The sequence below is a fragment of the Triturus cristatus genome, chromosome 1_2, assembly GCF_964204655.1.
Source record: "Triturus cristatus chromosome 1_2, aTriCri1.1, whole genome shotgun sequence".
Lineage (NCBI taxonomy): Eukaryota > Metazoa > Chordata > Amphibia > Caudata > Salamandridae > Triturus > Triturus cristatus.
In genome coordinates, this window is record NC_140580.1 from 935588844 (window position 1) to 935611523 (window position 22680).

Below are 22680 nucleotides of genomic sequence, written 5' to 3' on the forward strand. Positions count from 1 at the left end.
ATTGAGCTATTTAATATCTATGCCAGAGGAACTCCGGGAGATAAATCGTCTTGTACTTTTACGTTGCTAGAACAGGCATTAATAAACTGCCCTACAAATTCTAAAATATTGGTGGGGGGGGATTTTAACTGCACATTTGAACCCCTAGGAGGGGATGATCCCATGGGCACAGAGGAGGAGGATGCTAGCTGGTCTATCCCCACATTGCTACTACCCCCGATAAAAAAATGGTCAGCAAAGGCTCTACAGATTAATGCTCTTACCGTGGATTTTAATTTAAGAGCATTGAATGGTAGGTCATCCTCTGATCGAGACGGAGCCATGACGTTTAACAGACTCAATGGCCCGTCTAGAATAGATTATATCCTAATGGATGTCACCATGTGGTGCGACTTAATTGACATGGAGGTGGTTCCTTCGCAGGATAGTGACCATAACCCCTTATGTTTGACATTAGGATGGAGCAATTTAAAAGATGTCAAGAATCTGGCCCCGTTGAAGTTAACAAAAGAGGTGGTCCCATATGATGGTAACCGTAGATTGAAATGGGATAAGGTCAGTTCCCACCCAGCTAAATTGGCAAGGATAAAGGTACACATTGACGAATTGACCGAAGAATTGGGGGGATTAACTTTAAGAACCGGGGAAGTTAAGGAGTCGCCCTTTCCCCGGATATATAAAAATGCCATTGAGGAAATTGGTAAATATTTTTTATCACAGAGCTCCAAATTAAAATCACTTAAACCCAGTACCCCCTGGTATTCTGCAAAGTGTAGGTCCAAAAGACGGGAGCTAACAGCAGCCCTACGCAAAAGGAATCAACCCCTAGTTAGATTAGCTAGGAGGGAATATGCAAAGGAGCAAGAGCGGGCAAAAAAAGAGTGGGAGGAACAGTTCTGGCAGGACCTAAAAGATGCATCTAAACTGAAAAATGCCTCGCTGTTTTGGGAATTGATTAACAAGGCCAGAAACCTTAATAGGCCCCATTTGGAAAATCACATCACTAGCCAACAATGGTATTCCCATTTTTTACATATATACGGTGGGCAGGATGCAATTAACACTCCCTCCCTTGTCCCCGGTGACAGGGCCCCTTACATAGCGACTCTTGAGGAGCCATTCTTGACTTCGGAGGTAGTATTAGCTATAAAACATCTAACTCCAAAGAAGGCTGCTGGTCAAGATGGCATCCCGGGGGATCTGCTTTTGGAGGAACCCACAGCCTGGGCCACACTTATTGCATCAGTAATGAATTTAATCTCCAAGGGTCATCCTGTCCCAGACTCTTGGAAGGGTGCAGAGGTGATTACCGTTTATAAAAAGGGCGACAGGGATGACCCTGCCAACTACAGACCGATTAGTCTGATTGACGTGATCCAGAAAGTGGTTGGCAGGGTCATCATCCTGCGAGTGGGTGTATGGATGGAGGAAAAACAGATTCTTTCCCATTTCCAGGCCGGTTTCCGGAAAAAAGTGGGTACGATGGACCAGGTCTTCCGCCTGTTTGCGATCTATTGGAAAACGGTGAAAATCAACCATGGTAGCCTTTACCTGGCCTTCATAGATCTCAGAATGGCGTTCGACCTGGTCCCTCGGGCTAGGTTATGGGATATTTTGAAAAAGATGGGTTTTCCGGGCCCGCTTCTGGACCTCATAGAAAAGTTACATGAGGGGAACTATGCAAGAATCAGGTGGGGTGCCCAAGGTCAGTTGACCGAGAGAGTGCCGGTGAGAAGGGGAGTTCGGCAGGGATGTGTTATGGCGCCGACTCTTTTCTCCCTGTTTGTGAATGGTGTGGTGGACTATCTGAGGGAAGAGTCGGCAGATGCACCATCCCTGGCAGGGGAAAAAACTCCAACCCTTCTCTTTGCGGACGATACCATCTTGATATCGAAATCCCCAGTAGGTCTACAAAAGTTATTAAATCGCTTTAGTGAGTTTTGTAAGGACAGGGGACTCACAATTAACACCTCCAAAACCAAACTCATGGCCCTATCCCCTTCCAAAAAGTTTAGGAATAATTTAACTCTCAATGGCGAGACCTTGGAGATGGTGGATTCCTTTGACTACCTGGGGGTCAGGGTGAACAGCCGGATGAGTTGGAACGATCACCTGGCGAAAATGCAATTAAATTTTAAAAGAGTTGCTGGGGCGGTTATGCGAGCGCACAGAGCGTCAGCGAGTAAACCTGTAGCCCCTGCCCTCGCAATTTATGAAAGCCAGATTTTACCCACTGCCCTGTATGGTTCGGAACTTTGGGGGTTCGAGAATATCCCAGATCTAACTATTGCAGAAAATAAGTTCTTGAGGGATTTGGTCGCTCTTCCGGTTTCTACCCCATTAATACCATTACGGTTAGACATGGGCAGGCGCCCACTTAAAGAAATTGTGCGCCTTCGCCCCTTACTCTTCTGGGTACGACTGAGAAGGACTGATGAGCTCAGGAACTATGCAGCTGCCCTGGATGAACTTATTTCGCTTGATAAAGGTAATAGGATCAAGTGGATGAGTAATCTGAGGAACCTGATTGGTTACTTGGGCCTAAGTGACCTCTGGAAGAGCCAATCCCCGCCACCTAAACTTGTTATCAAGAAGTTGTATTGGGACAGGGTCCAGCAGGAGGCCTTGGGCAGAAATGTAGGGGGCTCTCTCACAGAGCGCTTCCTTGAGTTTAAGGGGACTAGGCTATTTGAACCATTCCTTGACTTTATTGAGAAACCCCTGGATAGATTACTTTACTTAAAAACCAGGTTTGGGATTCTCCCTGTAAATGCATTTACCTTTGGGTGGAATATTCAAGGTGGATTATCAAAGGCCTGTCCGTGCTGCGCAGCCCCTATAGAGTCCGTGGCGCATCTTATGTTCGCTTGCCCAGCATATAAGGTACCTAGGAGAATCTGGTTAAAACCCTTATGTAAGGGCTTGGGCCTTAGATGCCATATAATGGCCATACGGGTTCTAAGCACTGACACATCCTCTCCTTCGTTAGTATGTGGTGTTGCCAAATTTATAGGAAGTGCTTGGAGGATAAGGATGCGAAAACTAAAATCCTAATACATCTTGTAGATAGTAGTACCCCTTGGAGGGTAAACCCAAAGGATATGTAAACTATCCCTGATTGTAATAAGGCTGGGGTGGTGTGGTTAGACTGTGGAAGGCAGAGTAAACAAGAGGAGTCTTAACTGTTTTTTTATATTGTGCAGTTTTATTATGTTTGTCAGTTAAGTAAGGCTGGTGTATTATCGCCTTTTACTTATGATGTTATATAGGCCATGTTTATTGTATTTTCACTTTTATGATGAAAAATTTTTTATCGAATAAAGTATTGACTTGACTAAGATTGAACTGGTTTTGTGATGATACAGACAAATGGGACGAGCGTCCTCCTGGTCATGTGCCTTTGACAGTACGAACCATCAGCACCTGTTACCCTAGATGTTAAGTGGATTCTTTTTTAAACTATTGATCACAAAGAATTAAACTGGGAGCTATTCCTTCTATCACAGTTTCTCCAGACTGCAAAGCCCTAGAAGGAAAAGTGAATTATCAGTAATCTTAGTTCTTTTGCATTGGATTACTCATCAAAGCCATAAGCATGGAATTGTTCCCACTGATGAACGGAATCCTGCAGCACTTTATCGACAAGTGCATTAACTTCCGAAATGATATTTCTAGTAGATACTCCATCTAACTTCAGATTTGCCACCCTTGAATATCTCTCAGGCTCCCGATTTGATCCAGAGAATTATCTCCAGCAGTACTGTTACCTAACGGGGGGTGGCGCCTTCCGGAGCTACTCTGGATCCATATAGCACCGGAAGTGAAAGAGCGGCGCCGTATATAAGTGCACACCCTTGCACACTGTCATCGGTTTCTTGTCATTTCCCTTTCCGTACCCTTAGACATGGAGCATAACACTATTGTTGATTGCGCTGAGCTCTCACTTGGGACCTTTTTAGATGTTAAAGAGAGACCACGCCACAGAACAGGAAGGTGGGAAGCTGTTAGGAATCTGCAGTTAGACAAAGGATCTGCCACAAAGAGCACTACCAAAGGTCAGTAACTTGTTATTCTGATGGATACTTCTAACCGCAGATTCCTCGCCTTGTTAATACATATAATAGCAGCACCTTCCAAAGGTAGAGGGTCTGGAGAGGTGTCTCAGATAAAAAAAAAAGTCTTGCAGGATTGAGTGAAGGACCCTTCAAATCAGACCTGGAGGTCAAGGCAGTAGTGTTTCATAAACGTATGCACCGACACTCAAATCAGAGGCTGGCAGATATCAAGAACAAGTACCCCCGTGCCGAAGTTGCTGTAGTCGCTGTAGTGGCCTTGATGCTGGTGGAATGGGTTCTAACACTTTCAAGGGGATGCTTCTTTTCCAGTGCGTCGCAGATTTTGCAGCAGAAGATTATTCACCTAGACAAAGTCCTCTTCTGCGCAACCTTCCTTTACTTCACTCCAGTAAACCCCGAAAAGAGTTGATCATCCACTTGATGACCATTAGTATGAGTGATGAAAAAATTCAAAGCTCTTTATGGGTCTAACCATTGCTACCTTTCCTCCTCTTTCGAGGGGTGGGAGGAGCAAACAATGTTGGTAGAATCATTGATTATACAATGAGGAAGAGAGTAAAAAACTCTTTGATAAAAATGTTGCCCGAGTCACCAGCACCAATTGGTCTAGAAAGGTGATAGTGCAGGATGGCTGCACTTATCGTGCCTGCAGTTCACTCGTGTGATGAGCTGACAATCACAACAAAGAGGGTAGCTTTCAGGTTCAAAAGGCACAGAGAGCAACTATGCATATGCTCAAAGGGTATACATATAAGAAACATCAAGATCAACTTAAGGCCCCACTGGGGCATCACAAACAGTTTGAAAGGGCACATATATCTTACATTTAAATACACTAAAAACAACTGGAGAATTAAAAAAGGACAAATGGTGAAGCAAACGTAGAAAGGCCAAAACAGCTAACAAATAATCTTTTACAATGCACACTGTAACGCTTTTCTGGGCCAAAACAAACAATGTTCAAAAGCTTTGCCTGTAAGAAGTCATTATTTTGGGCACCACAGCTGACAACAAGCTTGATCCAGCATACAGGCAGCAGCCATAGACAATGACATCTAGATCACCTTAGATGGCAATTCAAAGGCAGCCAATTGCTGCCACACAATTTCCATGCATGGACGTGTAAGTTGCAGAGGCTCAGACAAAGGACACTGCACTGTTCCTGAGACAGTAGGCTCTCTTAAAGTGGTAGACGGATTGGAGGACAAATCTTCATACTCAGGAAGTCTCCTGGCCCAGTTGCAGACAATTAGGAAGACTGGAGCCGAGTCATTCTTGATCTTCTTCAGAACTCAGGGCAGGATAGATAATGCCAGAAAGTCATACAGTGGTGCATTGTTCTATTGCACCTGGAATATATTTCCTAATGAGTGTTCTTGTGGAAACTCAATGCGCAAAATCATTGACACTGCATATTATTGAAGGTGGCCAATAGATCTAGCCTAGGCATTCCTCACTGACCCAATACACCCTGTGTTACCTTGGAGTGCAGCCACCAGTTATGATCTGCCGGACAATGCCTACTCAGTTAATCTGCTCTGGCTTGAAAGGACCCCACTAAGTGGTTGTCCAATAGAAATATGTTCGGCTGCTCCAGTGTCCTCCAGAAATGTAAGACTTTTTGACACAGAACCCCGCCCTGCCCTGCCCTGCTTAATACTGTACCTCATGGGGGTTGTGTTTTCGGTGACAACCTGCACCGGCCGCCACCTGATGAATCTCAGGAAAACCTTTAGAACGAAACAAATGTCCAAATGCTCCAGAAGGTTGATATGGAGCAGGATCTCCACTTGAGACAAGAAGCCTTTGACCTCCATCTACCATAAATGACCCAACAACCCAGCAGTGATGCATCTGTTATCAATGTGAGCTCTGATTGGGGTACGAAGAGCGATCTGATGAAGGACAAATTGGGATTGATTAGCCACCACTACTTTGTGACCTAGATGATCAAAGAGGTAGCCTGATCACCGGGAATCCAGGTTCCATTGCAGGGACCATGTGCTACCGGATGCTGCTTTTGAGGAGGATCCACGAGGCTAAAACGCCTCACAGTAATCCTTACCAAAATTCAGACCAAATCCGAAAATGTTGAACATCCCACTGGTTGTGGTGGAAGAAAAGCCTTACTGTATCCAGGATATCCCCAATGAATGTAAACGTCTGTGAGGGAATTAGTTGGTCTTAGTTGGATCTACTGGACCTTTATGGGGAACTCCACAGGCGTTAACATGTTGTCGTTCAGATGAAGTGTATGACTGAATGTGTCAAGCCAGCCTTCAGCAACCAGTCGTCAAGCTATGGGAATACAGAAACTCATGACCTCCGTAAATGGGAACTGTTATTTCTTTTGTGAACACAATAGGGGCTGAGATGACGATGGAGGGGAACATGCCAACTGAAAGCATTTCTGACTAACCTCCAACCGCTGATAAAATGTGGGACTGCAGTCCTGGCGCAACAAAATACATATCCTGCAAGTCCAAGGTTACTATGCTGCCCAAGAGTCCAGGGCAGTTGGAACCTGAGCATACAGAAGCATTTTGAATTTGCCCTTCTGCAAGAAGGCATTTAGAGGCCAAAGGTCCAGGCTAGGTCTGGGGCCCCTGTACTTTTTCGGAACGAGACAATATCGTGAATAACAGCCATCAAAGGCCTATGAGTCTGGTACCCATTTAATGGGACCTTTGGGGTAAAAGAGATGCATCTCCTGCAGGAGGACTGACAGAAGCTCCTACAATAGTTGTTCCTGTGTGGGAGGGAAGTGTGGTGGGGAGGGAAATGAAAGGTAGGGCCTAACTACTTTGAACAATCTGTAAGACCTATCTGTTGGACGTGATGGATCTCCAACCAGGGAGGAAATAATGAATTCTTCACCCTAATGATTGGTTTTGAATCATATAATGCTGACTAAAGCAGCTTAGTACCTCTGGTAGCAGAGGAGCAGGAATTGGAGGAATGATGCCCCTACTGTCTTGTGCGATGTTTGTTGTTGCCACATCCAGGGACCCGGAAGGACTGGGCTGTCTGCTGTACCACGGGTTGGAAAGGCTGCTGTTGTTTACAAGCCACTCCTGAATAGCCCCTGATTAGCCTCCAAACTTGCACAACTGATGGGGGAATTATTTCAAAGGGGTCATAAGCACAAGGAATGCACTGTAGAGCTACTGACTTTAAACCATTCCAGCACAGTCTGCCTTCTCCGGAGATGTTAACCACTGTTGTAAATTTGTCCTTACTGCAAGGTCACCTCCATTTTTTCTTTGCTTTTTTGCTGAACCCTATTATTGCTGGCTACAGAACTCTGTGCACTTTACCCCTGCTAACCAGAGGGAAAGGGCTTGTACTCCTTCTTTCAACATGGTAATTTTTGTATACTTCTAATTGGCATATTTAACTTATCTATAAGTTCCTTGATATGGTACGAAGGTGTTCCTAGGGCCAGTAAGGTACATGTCACAAGTGGGCTGAAACACCCAATGTGCCACTCACCACAATGAATATGCAAAAATGGCTACAGGTCTGTCACATGTAGCCTGGCTGTGCAGGTTTTAACTGCTAATTTGACCTGTCAGAATAACTCCTTTTGAAAGGCCTAAACTTCCTTTTAAATAATTCAACACTATGTAAAGGTTTAATGTTAAACATGTCCTTCCAATGGAAATGCCCTCAAAGGTATTTTCACAGAATCGGGTTTCACTGTTCCACACGAAAACATTAGGATGCAATATTAAATAATAATCCTATATCTCGGAATAGGACGAGATAGAAAAACAATTGTTAATAGTTGTTAAAAATCCAATTCAATGGTGAAGTCAGATTTGTCCTAAATATTACAGAAATGTAACTTTAAAAAAAGGTACCTTAGGCCCTGACGGAAGTCCCTGGAGGCTAAACATGCATTTTGTTCTTCCACTTTGGCCAGCCAATAATTAGAATTTAAATAGGTGTGAATTTGTTCCCAGGAGCAAAACAGGCTGACATGAAGAGACAGAGATGACCCCTCTGAACAGGACAGAATATGCAGGGTTGACATTAAAGTGTCATGTGCTACTTGAACGTCACATCCTGCTTGACAGGTCTGATGGGGCTCATACATGACACTTGGAGCGCACTTCAAAGAGGTCTTGCCTGGAACACAAAGGTTAGCGAACACTTGGGCAGGGCCCTTCTGTTGTCTTCCCAACCAGTTATGCCCCAATCACAGTGGGCCTCTTTTGACATTACAATTGCAGAGCCTGTTTGCCAGCTATGCTATATTTACATAAAACATTTGGGGCACACTTCAAAGAAGTGAAATCGAATGGCAAAAAGATTGTGTGTATCCACTGACTGGTTGCTGCAAGCTCAGCTTTGTTATGCAACACTTTTGTCTCTGAGAGGGTCGTGGGTTCAGGCCCTGCATCAATTTCTATTTACAGGATTTATGAAAACTCATAGATACATAACCAGGGCTTCCAAACACTAAACAAACCCAAAACATCAATCCCTCAGATCTTCAAAGAAGAGAAAAAGTTAAAAATGGCATATTTTAAGTTGTTGATGAAAGCCACACTCCACTAGGCGGCACTGCAACTGAGGAGAAAGAGTTCCATAGATTGGGAGCTAAATACATGAAAGTGTGCCCGCCCGACCTGGCCTGGTTAAAACGCAGAACCGGAGCCAGGTGGCGACGCTAAGAGCAAAGAATTGTAGTAGGGCAATGCGGTAAGCTCAAGCTGTGGAAATAAACTGGGCCTGCACCAGCAACGACACTGTAAGCAAAGCAGAGTGTTTTATACTGAATGGCCTTGCCCTCTAGGAGCCAGTGGAGATACCCAAGTTGGGTATATGTGCAAGTACTTGGGCAGACGTCTCAAGAGATGGGCCACAAAGTTCTGAATAATTTGTAATCAGTGAAAAAGGGCATTATTGACTCCCAGGTACAGTATGTTTCCCTAATACAAGCAAGATCTAATCAAAGCCTGGATGACAGTTTTCTGTGTATTAGTAGGGAGAGACCAAAGAAGCGTCCTTAGATATTTCAGAAGGCAACAAGCTGTCACCGTGTTGATCTGATGATCAAACTAGAGTTGATTATCAAACCACATGCCCAATTGATTTACTGCAGAAGTAGGAACTCAGTTGACCACCACTGAGTCCCCCAAAGAGTGGGCTGACTGCTGATAATCAGAATTTCCGTCTGGGTGGCATTTCATTTTAAGCAATTTTTGCCCATTCACTTGGCCACCGATTGTTAGCTGTTCTTAGGCTGAGACAGGTGGTTGCCATCACCAGGGGACAGTCTAATGATAATCTGATTGTCATCAGCATAAGAAACTATGGAAAAACCAAACGCTTCCACTATGTCTGCTATAGGGTGAACACACATGTTAAAGAGAAAGGGGCTCAAAAATGACTCCTGGAAAACGATGTGACAAATCATCCTTAGAGATGAGGCACAGGGTTTAGACAAAGCCTGGAATGAGCGATCAGCCAAGAAGGAAGCAAACCAACTCAAAGCCACGCCTGATATCCCGCACTCTTCTAATCTCCTGAGTAGCACCCAATGGGATACAATGTCAAAGGCTGCACTCAAGTCCAAAAGAATCGTGGGTGCAGTTTAGCCAAGATCAAGGGTGGCTTTTAGCTATTCCACCACCTTAAGGAGGGCGGACCCCTTGCTATGGCCTAGGTGAAAAATCGATTGAGAAGCATGCAAATAGCGGTGTCGCTTGAGATAATCCAAACTGGATTTTGGTGTTAGATGTTGGGATTGCCTTAGTACACTCCCCCCACACACGGCCCACAAAGCCCAAGTTAAGTGTCGACCATCTTGAAAATGCCAAGAGTGGGTAGGGTTTGCCCAGGGAACCATTACCTCATTGGTTAGGGCGTGCCCAGAGGTCATGCCCACCTATTCGCTTGTGCTAGGCATACATGTGACACTTCCAGGCCGCACCTTCAGAACACTCCTGGACCCATGGAAGCTCAGAAGAGGACTGGATCTGATGTCTGAGGCTTGAAAAGAGCCTAGAAGACTGGATATGATATCCCTCTTGTACCCAAGACAAAGAGTGGAGTCTAAGAGTCATAAGGCTGACCTCTATCAAAGCTACATGGACACAACAAGTTACAAGAGGCCTTTTTCTGCAACTGCCCAGCTGACCTGTGGCAACTGGACATGGATTGGCCCCTCCTGTTGGCCTCTGCCTGCCACCCTGTGAGTCTCTTCATGCCTACCCTGAGGTCCTGGGTGCTCCTGTGGAGGATTGAGACTTAAAGGACTAAAGTCAGAAGGTAAAATCTTTAAATAGGACAAACTTGGCTAGTATATCCGAACCCGCACTTCATCGCAGTCAGAGTTAAATTTACTGCTAAGTCCGGTTGTATTCTGACCACAACTTTTCAACAAAAGCGTCCTCTGGGAGAAATCTTTTTTGTGTCTCTAAACTCAAATTCACAATTTTGATTTCGATCACACGCTCACAAGTTCAATCATACCCACCACATCCAAGCTATTAGGTCCGCTAAATATTGGCACAAAAACCTTCAGAAAATGCAATAGCGATTGAATTTATTAAAACAAAGGGTTTTTCAAAACGTTACATAATAAAAAACCATTTAATTAAGCAAATCACAATAGGAACATTGAAATCCGTTCAGTATAAAAACTATTTTTTGTTGGAAAGTTCTTGTTTGAACCCTAGTCCTTTGGGTATACCAAGGGTCCCTCTCTTTTTTATATCGTATTCTGACCAGAGATTATCTTTGGTCTTGGAACTATTTCTACTTAAAACTTCCAAAATTCATATCTCCAGTTTCCCTTATTGGATTTCTGTCATTTACGTGTCATTTTGTTTCCATTTTCCAAATCTGTTTTTGGATTTTTTTTTTTTACTGTTTTGCATTTCAAATTTATTACAGTTTCCGTAATGCATAAATACTGTACACATTGCCTCTAAGTTAATTAAGCCTGTCTGCTCTGTGCCATAGCTATCGAGGTTGAGCTCAGGTTTATTTAGTGACTTTAGAGGATGACCCTGACAAGGATTGCAGTTATTGTTTGAGATGGGCACTTAACACCCTTAACTAATAATCCAATTTCTTACAACCATCAAAAGACCTGTCCATCAGTGGTGCCTGCACATCGTCAGAAAAGCTGGTGGACCTTATCCAGCCGTACCTGTGAAGCATGACACTGGCACTAACAGCTTTGCTAAAACAAACAGTGTTGTCTATGCTTGCTTGAATGTTTTGTTTTGCAGCATTGTTCCCATCATGGATAGTCTGAGCCAGGGAGACCCAAAAGTCCTATAAAACTATTGGCAACATCCCATAAGGCATGCATGTAGCGACTTAAGAAGCAAACCACGGATGCAAGCTGACAGAAGAAAACATTACTTTGCTAACAGCATCAATCTATTTGGATTCTCTATCTGGGAGATTGGTTGGAAACACGTGCACAATAAGTCTTTCTGAAGTGTGGTGACTAGGGAGGGAGTTTGGAACCCCTAGGACAGCCTTATAGGCATACAAGAATATGGGCTTCAATCATGTAGCCATCAAGGCATCTGTAAGGACTTCATTGAATCGGAGTAGGGGCTGAGAGTTGCTGTCCCAGGATGGAAAATCTCCATCAGAACATTTGTCTTAGTCTCAGTAGAGGGTAGCAGCAATTCTAGTACCTCAGATGCCCTTCAAACCACCACTGCAAATGAGTCACTTTCCTCCACTGGTGGTTCACGTAGCAACTCAAGCTTCATTTCAGGGGAAGGTGTCAAGCCCACTGGCATTTTTTATGTCAAGATACAAGGCATCATCACTATGAGGGGGAAGCAAGCCATCCCCTTTCCCATCATCATCAGTATCTTCTGGTATAGAATCAGAGTCAAAACCAAAAGAGAATGGAACTCTGCTTTTAGTACAGGTGTCAGACCAGAGTCAGGCTGAATAACAACCGGTTGCTCTTTTGTGATCTCATAGCAAGACAACGGTCAAGCTCGGGCTGACATCGGTTCAGGGTCTGACATAGGAGTTGGCACCTGGTCTTCTATCAGTGCCATTGGAGTTAAAATCGAATTCGATGCAACAGAAACAATTGAAAATATTGGAGGCTGGTGTAGAAGTCGTACCGGGGTGCATAGTGGCCCGGTAACAGGTTGCGTGGGGACAAACTGCATCGGGGAGGATTGACAGTATCCTGAATGGAGGCTCCTGTGGCTCCCTGGGGCCCAAAGGCACTATATGGAGCTGGAAGAGCACTAAAAGATCTGCAATCACGTTAAAGGCCTCTATCTGTTTTGGTCCGGGGAACTCAGCGGACGGTGGGACCAACTGGGATATGTGGCCAGGGATCTTGAAGGAGAGCAGCTCAGTTCTTGATGTCCTGGTGCCTTCTCTTTGAAACCAGAGTGGGAGGGATGGGGTCGAGTTCCACTCAGCTTTCACTTGGATTCTGACTTCAACTTAGATTCACTTCCCTTAGATTGTTGGCGGGGGTTGGAGTGTTAGTGGAAATGGTCTTGTGCCCTGGACTGGGAACACAAATTTAACAAGCACTGGCATAGCCAATAGGTCTTGCCATTGGGACATTATAAGTGTTTAGCCATACAACAGTTGATGTTGCACCAAGTATATTATGCTGCATAATTAAATACTTATACGCTCTCAAAGGCGAGACCTATTGGCTATGCCAATGCTTGTTAAATTAGTGTTTGATGTATCAATCCGGTCTAACCCCATTGGCTGTTACTCCTTCGAGAAAAGTGCAGTGAAAACTGCCTTTTTTATTTACAGAAAGGAGCTCAGAATGTGTGATGAATTAAATAACCACACTGTGGCTACCTATATAGCATATGGTCTGTCTGAGGGATGTCAGCACTATCCAACATGGGTAACTAACATTCAGCATCGCTTTGTGTTAACATCCAATTTTCTTTTGTTTTACTTCACAAATTTGCCTTGATTAAGTATGTGTAATTTTTTAAGTGGATGTGTTTTGCGTGTTGCAATTCTTAGAGATAAAAATATTATATTCTTGCTTCATTTAGAATAAGGCCATCTCTGACCCCCATCATGTCCAACACCTGTGGGGATCAATATCTGAAAAGTTCTTACATCGTTTTATTTACGTGAAAAGTTTCTGTGATTCATACCTAGAATGCTGCTATTCTGAACCGCTGTACAACGGAAGTCAAGGAGTAGATGGCAGGGAAGTAAAATGGATTAAATTATTTGGTGATTGCATACTTCAGGAGAATACAACCTGTGCTTTATAAATTACCAACATTTTAATATTGAATTGGCAGCATGTATTAGTCCCGTCAGAGGAAAAACATAGAATTTTTGCCCTTGGGCTGGAAATGACAAACCACATCACACATTCTTCCCTAACTTCCTTTGCTTTGCAAAAGAGCCCATCCATTGTTGCAGTGATCATGGAGTAGTGCAACAGCTGCTGGAATAGTTGGCACTGGGAAGATGGTCTCTTCACAGCAATGAAGAGGATGACATGAAACAAAGAGTGGCCATCCTTTCATTTTACAGAATGTTCACTGCCTTCCCGTCTGGTTCACTGTGCTCGCAGCATGTGTGGTTTTAGTTGCTGAGCAGCTCTCTCCCATTTATCTTGTGATGTCGTGATGTACCTCTTACTTGTGCATTTGAGAGGTTTGCATTGTTGCTGTATCGTTTGTAGGTGCTTTATTTGAAGAAAACAGGCACTTGGTCGTGCTGTGCAGTTCCTATGTTGTCTGTACGAAGACAGATACACTGTTGCTACTAGCCTGGTGCCTTTTTCCTATGTGCAAATCGAGGTTGCGCTGCTGCTCCGTAAACTCTATCTTACATGTGTCTTGTCATACATGTGGGCAAAAGTGTTTAAGGAAGGATTTGTTTGAAAAGAAATTGGCTGCTGCTGTTGGGCATTTTTTTCAGTCTTTTAAACCTTGCTAATGCTTCGGAAACATTTCTAAACACACAAAAAACACAACTTTTTGCTTTGTCGATGTGTGTTCGAATGCATTAAAAAAACATTAACCTTACCACTCTGAGAACTTGGCATCAACTTGAAACTGAAAACAATGCCTAATTACTCAGTCCCGCCAGTGGCTTGGGAAATGACGAGCTGCTGCCAACTAGCAAGATCGAAGACCGACATTCCTAGCACTTAAGGTGACGTGGAAACCACCTGCATGTGCTCACAAGTGAAGAAGTCGAAGGTGAGAGGGCTAGACCACCTACTCGCACAAATTTTAAGAGAAACAATGTAAACAGGAAGCATGTTATGTAGTCAGAATCCGAGGGAAGCAGGGACTTGCCACTCTGACAGAATGCAGGAGCAAATATGTCTTCATTGTTACTATTCCTTTTGTTTGTAAATTTCAGATGCTCTTATTATCTCACAGCCGATCATCTCTACTTAAACATCACATTATTTCAACAGGAAAGTGAAATAAACTCAAAAGAGTCTAAGTCAGAAAGATATAACAAGCGGGTGCGCGCACGTCATTCACAGGGCAGGGAGCAGTGAAAAGGACGAGAAGGTATAATTGAAACAAGCGAAGCCACGCGGCCGCGAAAGGAATGTGTGGTATGCAGCTGGCACCCGGCCGCACTGCTGCTCGCTCCCGAGGACACTAGGCAACAGGACACAGAAGGCGGGACATGCACCCGCCTTGGGCCAATTGCGTGCTGTCTTTCATAGAAAGACAGCACACAAAGCCCAATAGCAAGTGATAAAAAAAAAGCACACGCACGGGCGTGTGTTTGGAATTTAAAAGCCCTAACTAAATGTCTTGCAGAACAGCGCATGCGCGCTGGCTCAGGCGAGACCTAAAAAGGAGTGGGACCTGTGGAGGACTGCAACTTCTTATGCTCAGCAATGTATAGCTTCACCTCCCAGTCTTGAATCATCTTTGGGTGTATTAGGGCCATTGGTCACATAACTTGGAGTTGTGAACAGTGCCTAAGAACCAAAGGAATACCTCGTAGGGGCCCGTGACGGACACCTGCATGTGGCAGTCTCTGCACAGCTTAAGGCCTGTGGTTTCCAGTGAGGACACAGTTCCCTAGCACACAGTCTGGGTTAAAATATGGAAATTGATGGAAGACCAGAAAAAGGGGGAGCAGAGACCTGGATCCACGCAAAAAGGCATAAATAAAAGAACTGATGTCACCATGCAGGTGTGGCACTTACATGCGGCACCACTCTGTGACCTTCAGGACATATAGAGCCTGTGCGGAGCTGCAGGACACAACATATCGGCACACAATAACACTATTGAAGTAAATCCAGCCTGGGGGATATTCTAAGACAATTAATTTGAAGTTAGAAATATTCATCAGAATGTTCGAGTTCTGAATCTAGTGGTCGGGGTTGGCCTTTGGTAGTGTTCTTTTATGACTGTTTTGTTCTCTGGTGTCGGGGAATATCTCTTGTTGTTGGCATCTGGTCTCTGGTAGTGTTGTTCAGGGGCTGGCATTTGTGCCTGGAGACTGGCAAACCTAAGGTGGTTCACACAGTCTTCATTAGTGGTTCCTGGTGTTTAATGACAGACTCTGCTATCTAATGGTAGACGCTGGTGGCAAGGGATGATCAGTGGTAATGGCTAGGGTGACCTTTGGTTATGGTTGACGATGATCTCATTAGGGGACAGGGTTTCTGATGGATGACCTTGGGATATTAGTTAAGCGGATTGGTGTGTCCTATGCTGGCTACATGAGGTTTCAGCTGGTTAAGGTGAAGGCCCTGGTAGCCATGGTGAAGTGAGCAGTGGCTAGGTTTGGGTGTCCGGTGGCTATGATTTGATGTGCAGAGCAGGCTCTGTGTGTATGGATATTTACTCACCCTCTGGAGGTTGGCAGTGCTGACATGCAGTTTTTTCATAGGCCCAGAGTCCAAAGGATTACTATTCAACGACTCCCCCAAATTGCCCTTCAGTACTCTGTGTTGATAGATCAGAGGATCTTCCTCCTCATCTGCAAGAGTGTACCCCTGAAAGAATAGGGCAGATTCATCAGTGAGCCCTGCAGGGGCAGATGAGCCAAAGCGCAATATAGTGTTTAATGCCAAAACTCTCTCACACCAACATATACCATATCTGGGAGCCACAATTAGACAACATTATATATATATACATATATAATTAACAGCTGCTGATACCCGGAAAGCATGCTCTTTTTGGTCATAGCTATTGTCCCTGAAACATATGATCTCACAATCTTCAATTTCTAGATGTATAACGTGCCTGCAGTCAGATCCATGTTGTTTTATTCTCCCAGTAGTTTAGCAATGCTGTGGCTATACAGGAGGCCTTGTTTCGAATCCATACTCTGTTGTTCGCAAGTGAGACTTTATCCTTTATCTGTCCCTAACTTTCACATGACAAATACAACAGTATCTGCAGTCTCTCATGCCCTTAAATAAATGCAGCCTGTGTCACAAACACTAGCCTCTTTCGAACATTCAGTCTCCCTAACACTTGCACTTTCTCCAGAATAATATCCACTGGAAAACTGACTAAGAGAAACCATACCCATGGATTCCGATTTTACATTTGGCTGGTCTAAAGCTTTCTCTTCACTACATACTGCCTCCTGAGAGAACTCAAGTCAAGCCTACCAAAAACAGTGGTAGCCCCTTCATATAATACTTTTTCTCAAGGTATGGAAACCAGAAACATATGACCCAGCCAAGTGGTGCTCTCGGGATTTAGCTCACTTCCTCTCTGGGATGTTGTCACCCCTCAAAAAGCTTCAATACAGCGTAGAGGGGGAGAGTTATATTGTGACAATATGACACAACCTGCTATGAATTAAAACAATTAACTTTCAGACCCTTAAATTGATTGGCTTAAAACATATTCTGCCATCCGAACTGACAAGTGAACAAGGGTAACATTCTCTTAACTTTTATTTCAATAGACCTTTGGATTCATATAAATATAGGGGATAGTAATTTGAGTATTTATATGCCACAAATGTTTTAGCAGTCTATAGTTTGTATTCTTTCAGTGTAGATTTTACCATACAGCCTACAGGAAGTGGAAAATACTCTGAATCACTTGGCAGCTCAAAAGGTTTGACAAAATGGAAATATCATTGGAATTTAAAATTACAGCCAACTCCAACTGGAAGATTAAAGGAAGAAATCCATATATTTCGTTTTTCTACAGTGCCTTGTAGTACATGAACTTGATTTGTGTGGTGAAGGCACTTCCTACTGTATCTTCAGCCAGCACCCACTGGAGTGATTTGAACTCCAGACTCAAGGCTTACCAACAGGCACTAACTTCAGAACCGCAATTCAAGTAGTCTTGCTCACTGGTCTTGGTCGCACTCAAAAATCCCCAAGAACACTGAAAAGAATTATTGAACATTTTTGCATTCTCTGTTGACCTGCCTGGATTTCCAGCGTAGCCTAAAACGAAAATGTATTGTTATAAAAATCCATTCAACCTACATTTACTGGGAGTACACCACATTTCACCCAATCTTTTCATTTTGTCCCAGGTTAAAACACCTTTACTAATATGAGTAACGTATAGTTTCTTACCTGTCGGTGTAGTTTTGCAGCTTGAAGAATTTTCGGGATTCACATGCTGCGCATTTTTCCACCATCTAATGGCTGGGTCCGGAATTGTTGTATTTCTTCTTTTTTTGTTGTTGTTGGGCATCGACATACCACCATTTGGTGTTCTTCTGTGACGTTGACGTGCTTCCTCCAGAAGCTCCCACCTTTGGTCGCCATCTTCGGATTATTTGTTTTGTTTGTTTTCCTCCTGTCTCATCTTTTTGGTGGAAGAGGGTGGGTTCACTAGTGAATCCAGAAAATTCATTAAGCTGCAAAACTACACTGACGGGTAAGAAACTATACGTTTTGCAGCGTGAATCTTTCCTGGATTCACATGCTGTGCATAGATTTTTTAGCGGGTTGCTAGTCTTGTGGTGGCTGGGTGGAAGATGAGCGCTGATTTGTAAATATATGTTGTAATACGTTTTGTCCCACTTGTGCTTCTTTATTCATCCGAATGCCCACAAAAGAATGTTTTGTGAACGTGTGCGCTGAAGACCATGTAGCAGCGCAGCAAATGTCTTGAATTGGAGTAGTCGCTAGAAATGCGACTGTTGCTCCTTTTTTCCTTGTTGAGTGAGCCCTTGGTGCTTCTTGTAAGGTTTGTCCTGCTTATTTGTGGCATACCTGTAAGGCTTGAGCAATCCATCTTGCGATGGCGTTCTTAGTAACAGGTCGTCCCAGGAAGCTGTTAGCAAAAGATACAAAGAATTGCTTTGTTTTCCTGTATTCCTTTGTTCTTTCAATGTAATACATGACTGCTCTTCTAGCGTCAAGAGTGTGCGAAGCTTTTTCGGCTTTTGTTTTAAGAAGAAACTTGGAATCTGTATTTTTTGGCTATGTGGAATTTTGATACCACCTTTGTCATGAAGTGTGGATCTGTTCTCATGACAATTCTGTCATTATGTATTTGGAAGTAGGGTTCCTTTAGTGTTAGTGCTTGTAATTCACTAACCCAACGTAGAGATGTAATTGCCACTAAAAATTTTGTTTTTAGTGTGAGCTTTTGTGGCATTGCTCTGTGTAGTGGTTCGAATGGTTCCTTCATCATTTGAGCCAGTACAATATTTAAGTTCCATGTGAGAGCTGGAACCCTTCTTGGTGGTGCTATTCTTTTAGCTCCTTTTAGGAACCTTTTGATAACGTGAGAAGTGAAAAAACCTTTCCCTGTGTCTCCTCCTGTATAGGTTACAATTGCTGCGAAGTGTACCCTTAATGATGTGTAGCTTAGATTACTTTGTAGTAAATGCATTAGGTATTTTAGAACTGTTGTTTCGCTTGTGATCTCTTCATTTTGCTGTGTATCATTTTCTTGTTGTTTGTTTTCGTGCTTCTCTTAGTACTGCTATTGTACTTTCTGGCAGTTTGAGGTGTGCAAACTCTTGAAGTCCTCAGGAGCCATGCGGCTAGGCTTAGGCTTTCTGGTTCTGGGTGAAGTACCCTTCCGTTTTGCATTGTTAATAGGTCTTTTCTTTTTGGAAGCCTGTGCACTGTTCCCTGTGTAATCTCCATTATCTTCGAGGACCATGTTTTTCTGGCCCATTGTGGTGCAATGAGGATCATTGTCATGTGGCTGATCTTGCATTTGTTGATCACCTTGTGGAGAAGAGGTTTTGGGGGAAAAGCGTGAGAAAATATCCCTGACCAGTCTATCCGTAGCTCAATCCCTAGGGACTGCTTGCACTGTAGTCTGGATGCGAAGGGTTGGCATTTTTCATTGTGGTGAGTTGCAAATAGTTCGATTTGCGGGGTCCCCCACTTCCTGAATATCTTGTGTACTTCAGATTCAGTTCCCATTTGTGGGATGCAGACGTCTGCCTGCTCAGTCTGTCGGTCTCTACATTGTCATTTCCTGGCAAGTGTACCGCAATTATGTCTATATTCCTTGGGATTGCCCATTTCCATAGTTGCTGACAGTGCTAAAGACTGTGTTCCTTGCTTGTTTTTGTAAAACATGGTGGCTGTGTTGTCTGTCTGTATTAACACTTTCTTTCCGTAAAGCTCCTTCTGAAAGGCTTTTCAGCGTAAGTACACCATTTTAATCTCCAGGAAATTGCTGCATTTACCGCATCCTCCTGTGTCCTCAACCCTCTTACTTTGAGGCTGTTCATATGTGCTCCCCATCCTCTCTGGGAAGCATCTGTCGTTATGGTTACTGTTGGAGTTGGTAGTGTGAAAGATCTTACCTGTACTATGTTTGTTTTTGTCCACCATGCCATCTCCTGATGAACTGTTTGCGTGACAGCCACTAAATCCTCCCAACTCCTTGTTGCTTGTGACCATTGCTCTTGTAGCCATTCTTAGAACGGCCTCATGTGCAAGCGAATGTTGGGGATTAACTGAAAGCATGAAGCCATCATTCCCCAAAAATGTTTCCACTGTCCTCACTGTGAGAGCTTGCCCCTTCCGGTACAGATGTGTCTCCTGCAGCAGTGCCAATGTTCACTACTTGCTTAGGTACACCTTCCCTCTTATAGTATTGATTCTTGCTCCTAAGAACACCTTCTGTTGTTTTGGCCACGACTTGTCCCAGTGTATTGAAAATCCGAGATGAACTAGTGTCTCTATCACTTGTTGTATATGCTGTTTGCAGAGACTGAATGAGGTTGCTCTTATTAACCAACCGTCCAGGTAGGGGTATACATGAATCCCCTGCCTTCTTAGATGAGCGGCTACTGTCGCTAGGCATTTTGTGAAAACTCTTGGTACTGATTTCAGCCTGAATGCCAGCAGTTTGAATTGGTAGTGTATTTTGTTGACCATAAATCGTAATAGAATTTTGTGTTTTATGTTCATTGGAATGTGCAAGTATGCAACCTTTCAGTGTATGGTTGCCATGTAGTCTCCTTTTTGCATTGAGGTATCACCTCTTGCAATGCAACTTTCTCATTTTGAATCTTTGAGTTTCTATGAATTTGTTGAGAAACCTTAGGTCTAGTATTGGACGCAATCTACTTTTGGAATTAGGAAGTACGCTGAGTAAACGCCGTAGTTTCTTTCCCTTTGTCGTACTTGTTCTATGACCTCTTTCGATGTTAGTTCTTGCACCTCCTGGAGTAATTGGGATACCCCTTTCTCCGAATGTCTCTTTTTGTTTGTTTTTGTGTGTAGAGGTTGCTTTGTCAGTTCTATGCAATAACCGGACTGTATTGTTTTTAATATCCATTTGTCTGAAGTGATTTCTGTCCATTTGAGGAGAAAGTATTTTAACCTGCCTCCTACTGGTGTAGTATGTTGGAGGATCTGTTTGTTTAGAGGATGAAGTATTTTCCGTTATAGTGTCTTTGGGTTTCCATTCAGTGATGTTTTTGGTGAGTGGCCCACTTTTGAAAAGCAGTCACTATGGTGTGGTTTGCGGTCCCTCTCGTTGTGTTTGTCCTCTACCCTGAGGGCACCCTCAAAAGGATTGTCTTCCCTGTTGGAACTGCCAATTTTGCTGCTGTCCTTGTTGCTGGACCTGGCTTACCCCTTGGTAAGTTTGCTGATATGTTTGGTGTGAGGCTGTGGTTTGATGATTACCTCTTCCAGATGGTCTCCTTGAGGGTGTGCCCCTAAACATGCCTCTAAATTGCAGTGCGCCCACAGACCTTTCTGTTTCCTTGTCTTTTTTCCGTTGATTCAGCTTTACATCTACAATGCTACCAAACAGTTGTTCCCCATTGAACGGTGAGTTCAGTATATGATTTTGCACTTCTGGTTTGAAACCTAATATTCTCAGCCATGCAGGTCTTCTCTTGTTAATGCCGATCATCATCTGTCTGCTAGATGTGTCTCCTGCGTCTAGAGCAGGTTTCAAACATGTGTTTGTCATGTTCTTTCCCTCTTCCACGAAGTGGTTTGCCCATTCCTGGAACTGTTCAGGTAGGTGTTTTAGTAGTTCTCCTACCTCTTCTCAATGCTGATATGCATGTCTGTTTATTAATGCATTTGAGTTTGCAATGCACCACTGAATTGCTGCACTCCTTTCGACCTCTCTCCCCATATGGTCCATCCTTTTGCTCTCCTTGTCTGGTGGTGGTCCAACATTGGTTGGTACATTAGCCCTTTTCCTTGCTGTAGATGTAATGATTAAGTCAGCTGGCACCGACCCCTTGATGTACAGTGGGCCTTTTGAAGAATGTTTATATGTCTTCTCACCCCTTGGTGTGACTGCCTTGCAAGTGGCAGGCGCTTTAAATGCCTCCTTCCCTTGGTCCAGTACACTTGGTAGCATGGGTAGAAACTGGCTTCTGGATTAGGTAGGCAGCAAAGTTTCCAGTAGAAAAGCATGATTGTGGCTTTTCCTCTTCAAGTTGTACCCCATATGTGTCTGCAGCTCTTTTTATGAATTGGTTGTAAATCCCAATGTCATCTGGTGGCAAAGGCCTCGAAGGATAGGTGTCCATCGCCTCCTCTGGTGATTCGGCGTTGAGATCCTGCCATTGTAGGTCTTGAGGTTCCGAGGTTGCCGACCTAACACGTTAGTGCCTCATCATCTCCTTACTCCTCGAAGAATTCCTCTTCTTCATCTAGCCGTTCAGGAATTGTTAGTGGCTGTAATTCCTATGCCGATTTCTCTGCTTCGGTGGATGCTTTCGGTGGTATCTTGAATTGCTTCAAGCTGTTGTCAAATTCCTTTTTGCATTGAAAATATTTGCCATCTCAGCCTCTAGCCTCCTCTTCTTTTTCTCGATCTCCGATGCGTGTGTTTCGGTGTCGAGACCCTCAGCCCTTCTTATCGTGTTTGACGATGCTATCGTCGAAGGCTTTTTCGGTTTCTCTCGTTTAGACATTGAGGCGTCTTTCTCGTGTGCGTCTTTCAATGTCTTCGATCTTTCGCCGTCACAGAGTCCTTGTCCAAGGATCCGACGGTCTGTTTCTCTTTGGAGGCGGCTGCGGTCGTCGAATGTTTCGACACAAAGCTCCTTTAGAGTTCTTAGAGACATATTTTCGTGTCTCATCAAGTTTTTTCGAGGTCGACGTCTCTCTTACCTCCTTCGAAGTCTTCTTCTCAATCTTTACGACTGGGACGTCAGTGTCCTCATCGACTTCCGGGCCTTCTGCGACGTT

At 43.9% G+C, this 22680-nt stretch overlaps 1 protein-coding gene across 2 annotated transcripts in view; it reads right to left on the bottom strand.

The window, feature by feature from the left end:
- Positions 1 to 22680, bottom strand: part of MTOR (mechanistic target of rapamycin kinase) — a 1008697-nt gene that overhangs the window by 653893 nt on the left and 332124 nt on the right. For both annotated transcript variants that reach the window (XM_085609875.1, XM_085609873.1), the window contains one exon: positions 15907 to 16053. In XM_085609875.1, the coding sequence (XP_085466001.1) occupies positions 15907 to 16053 (147 nt within the window). The remainder of the gene's footprint in view (positions 1 to 15906; positions 16054 to 22680) is intronic.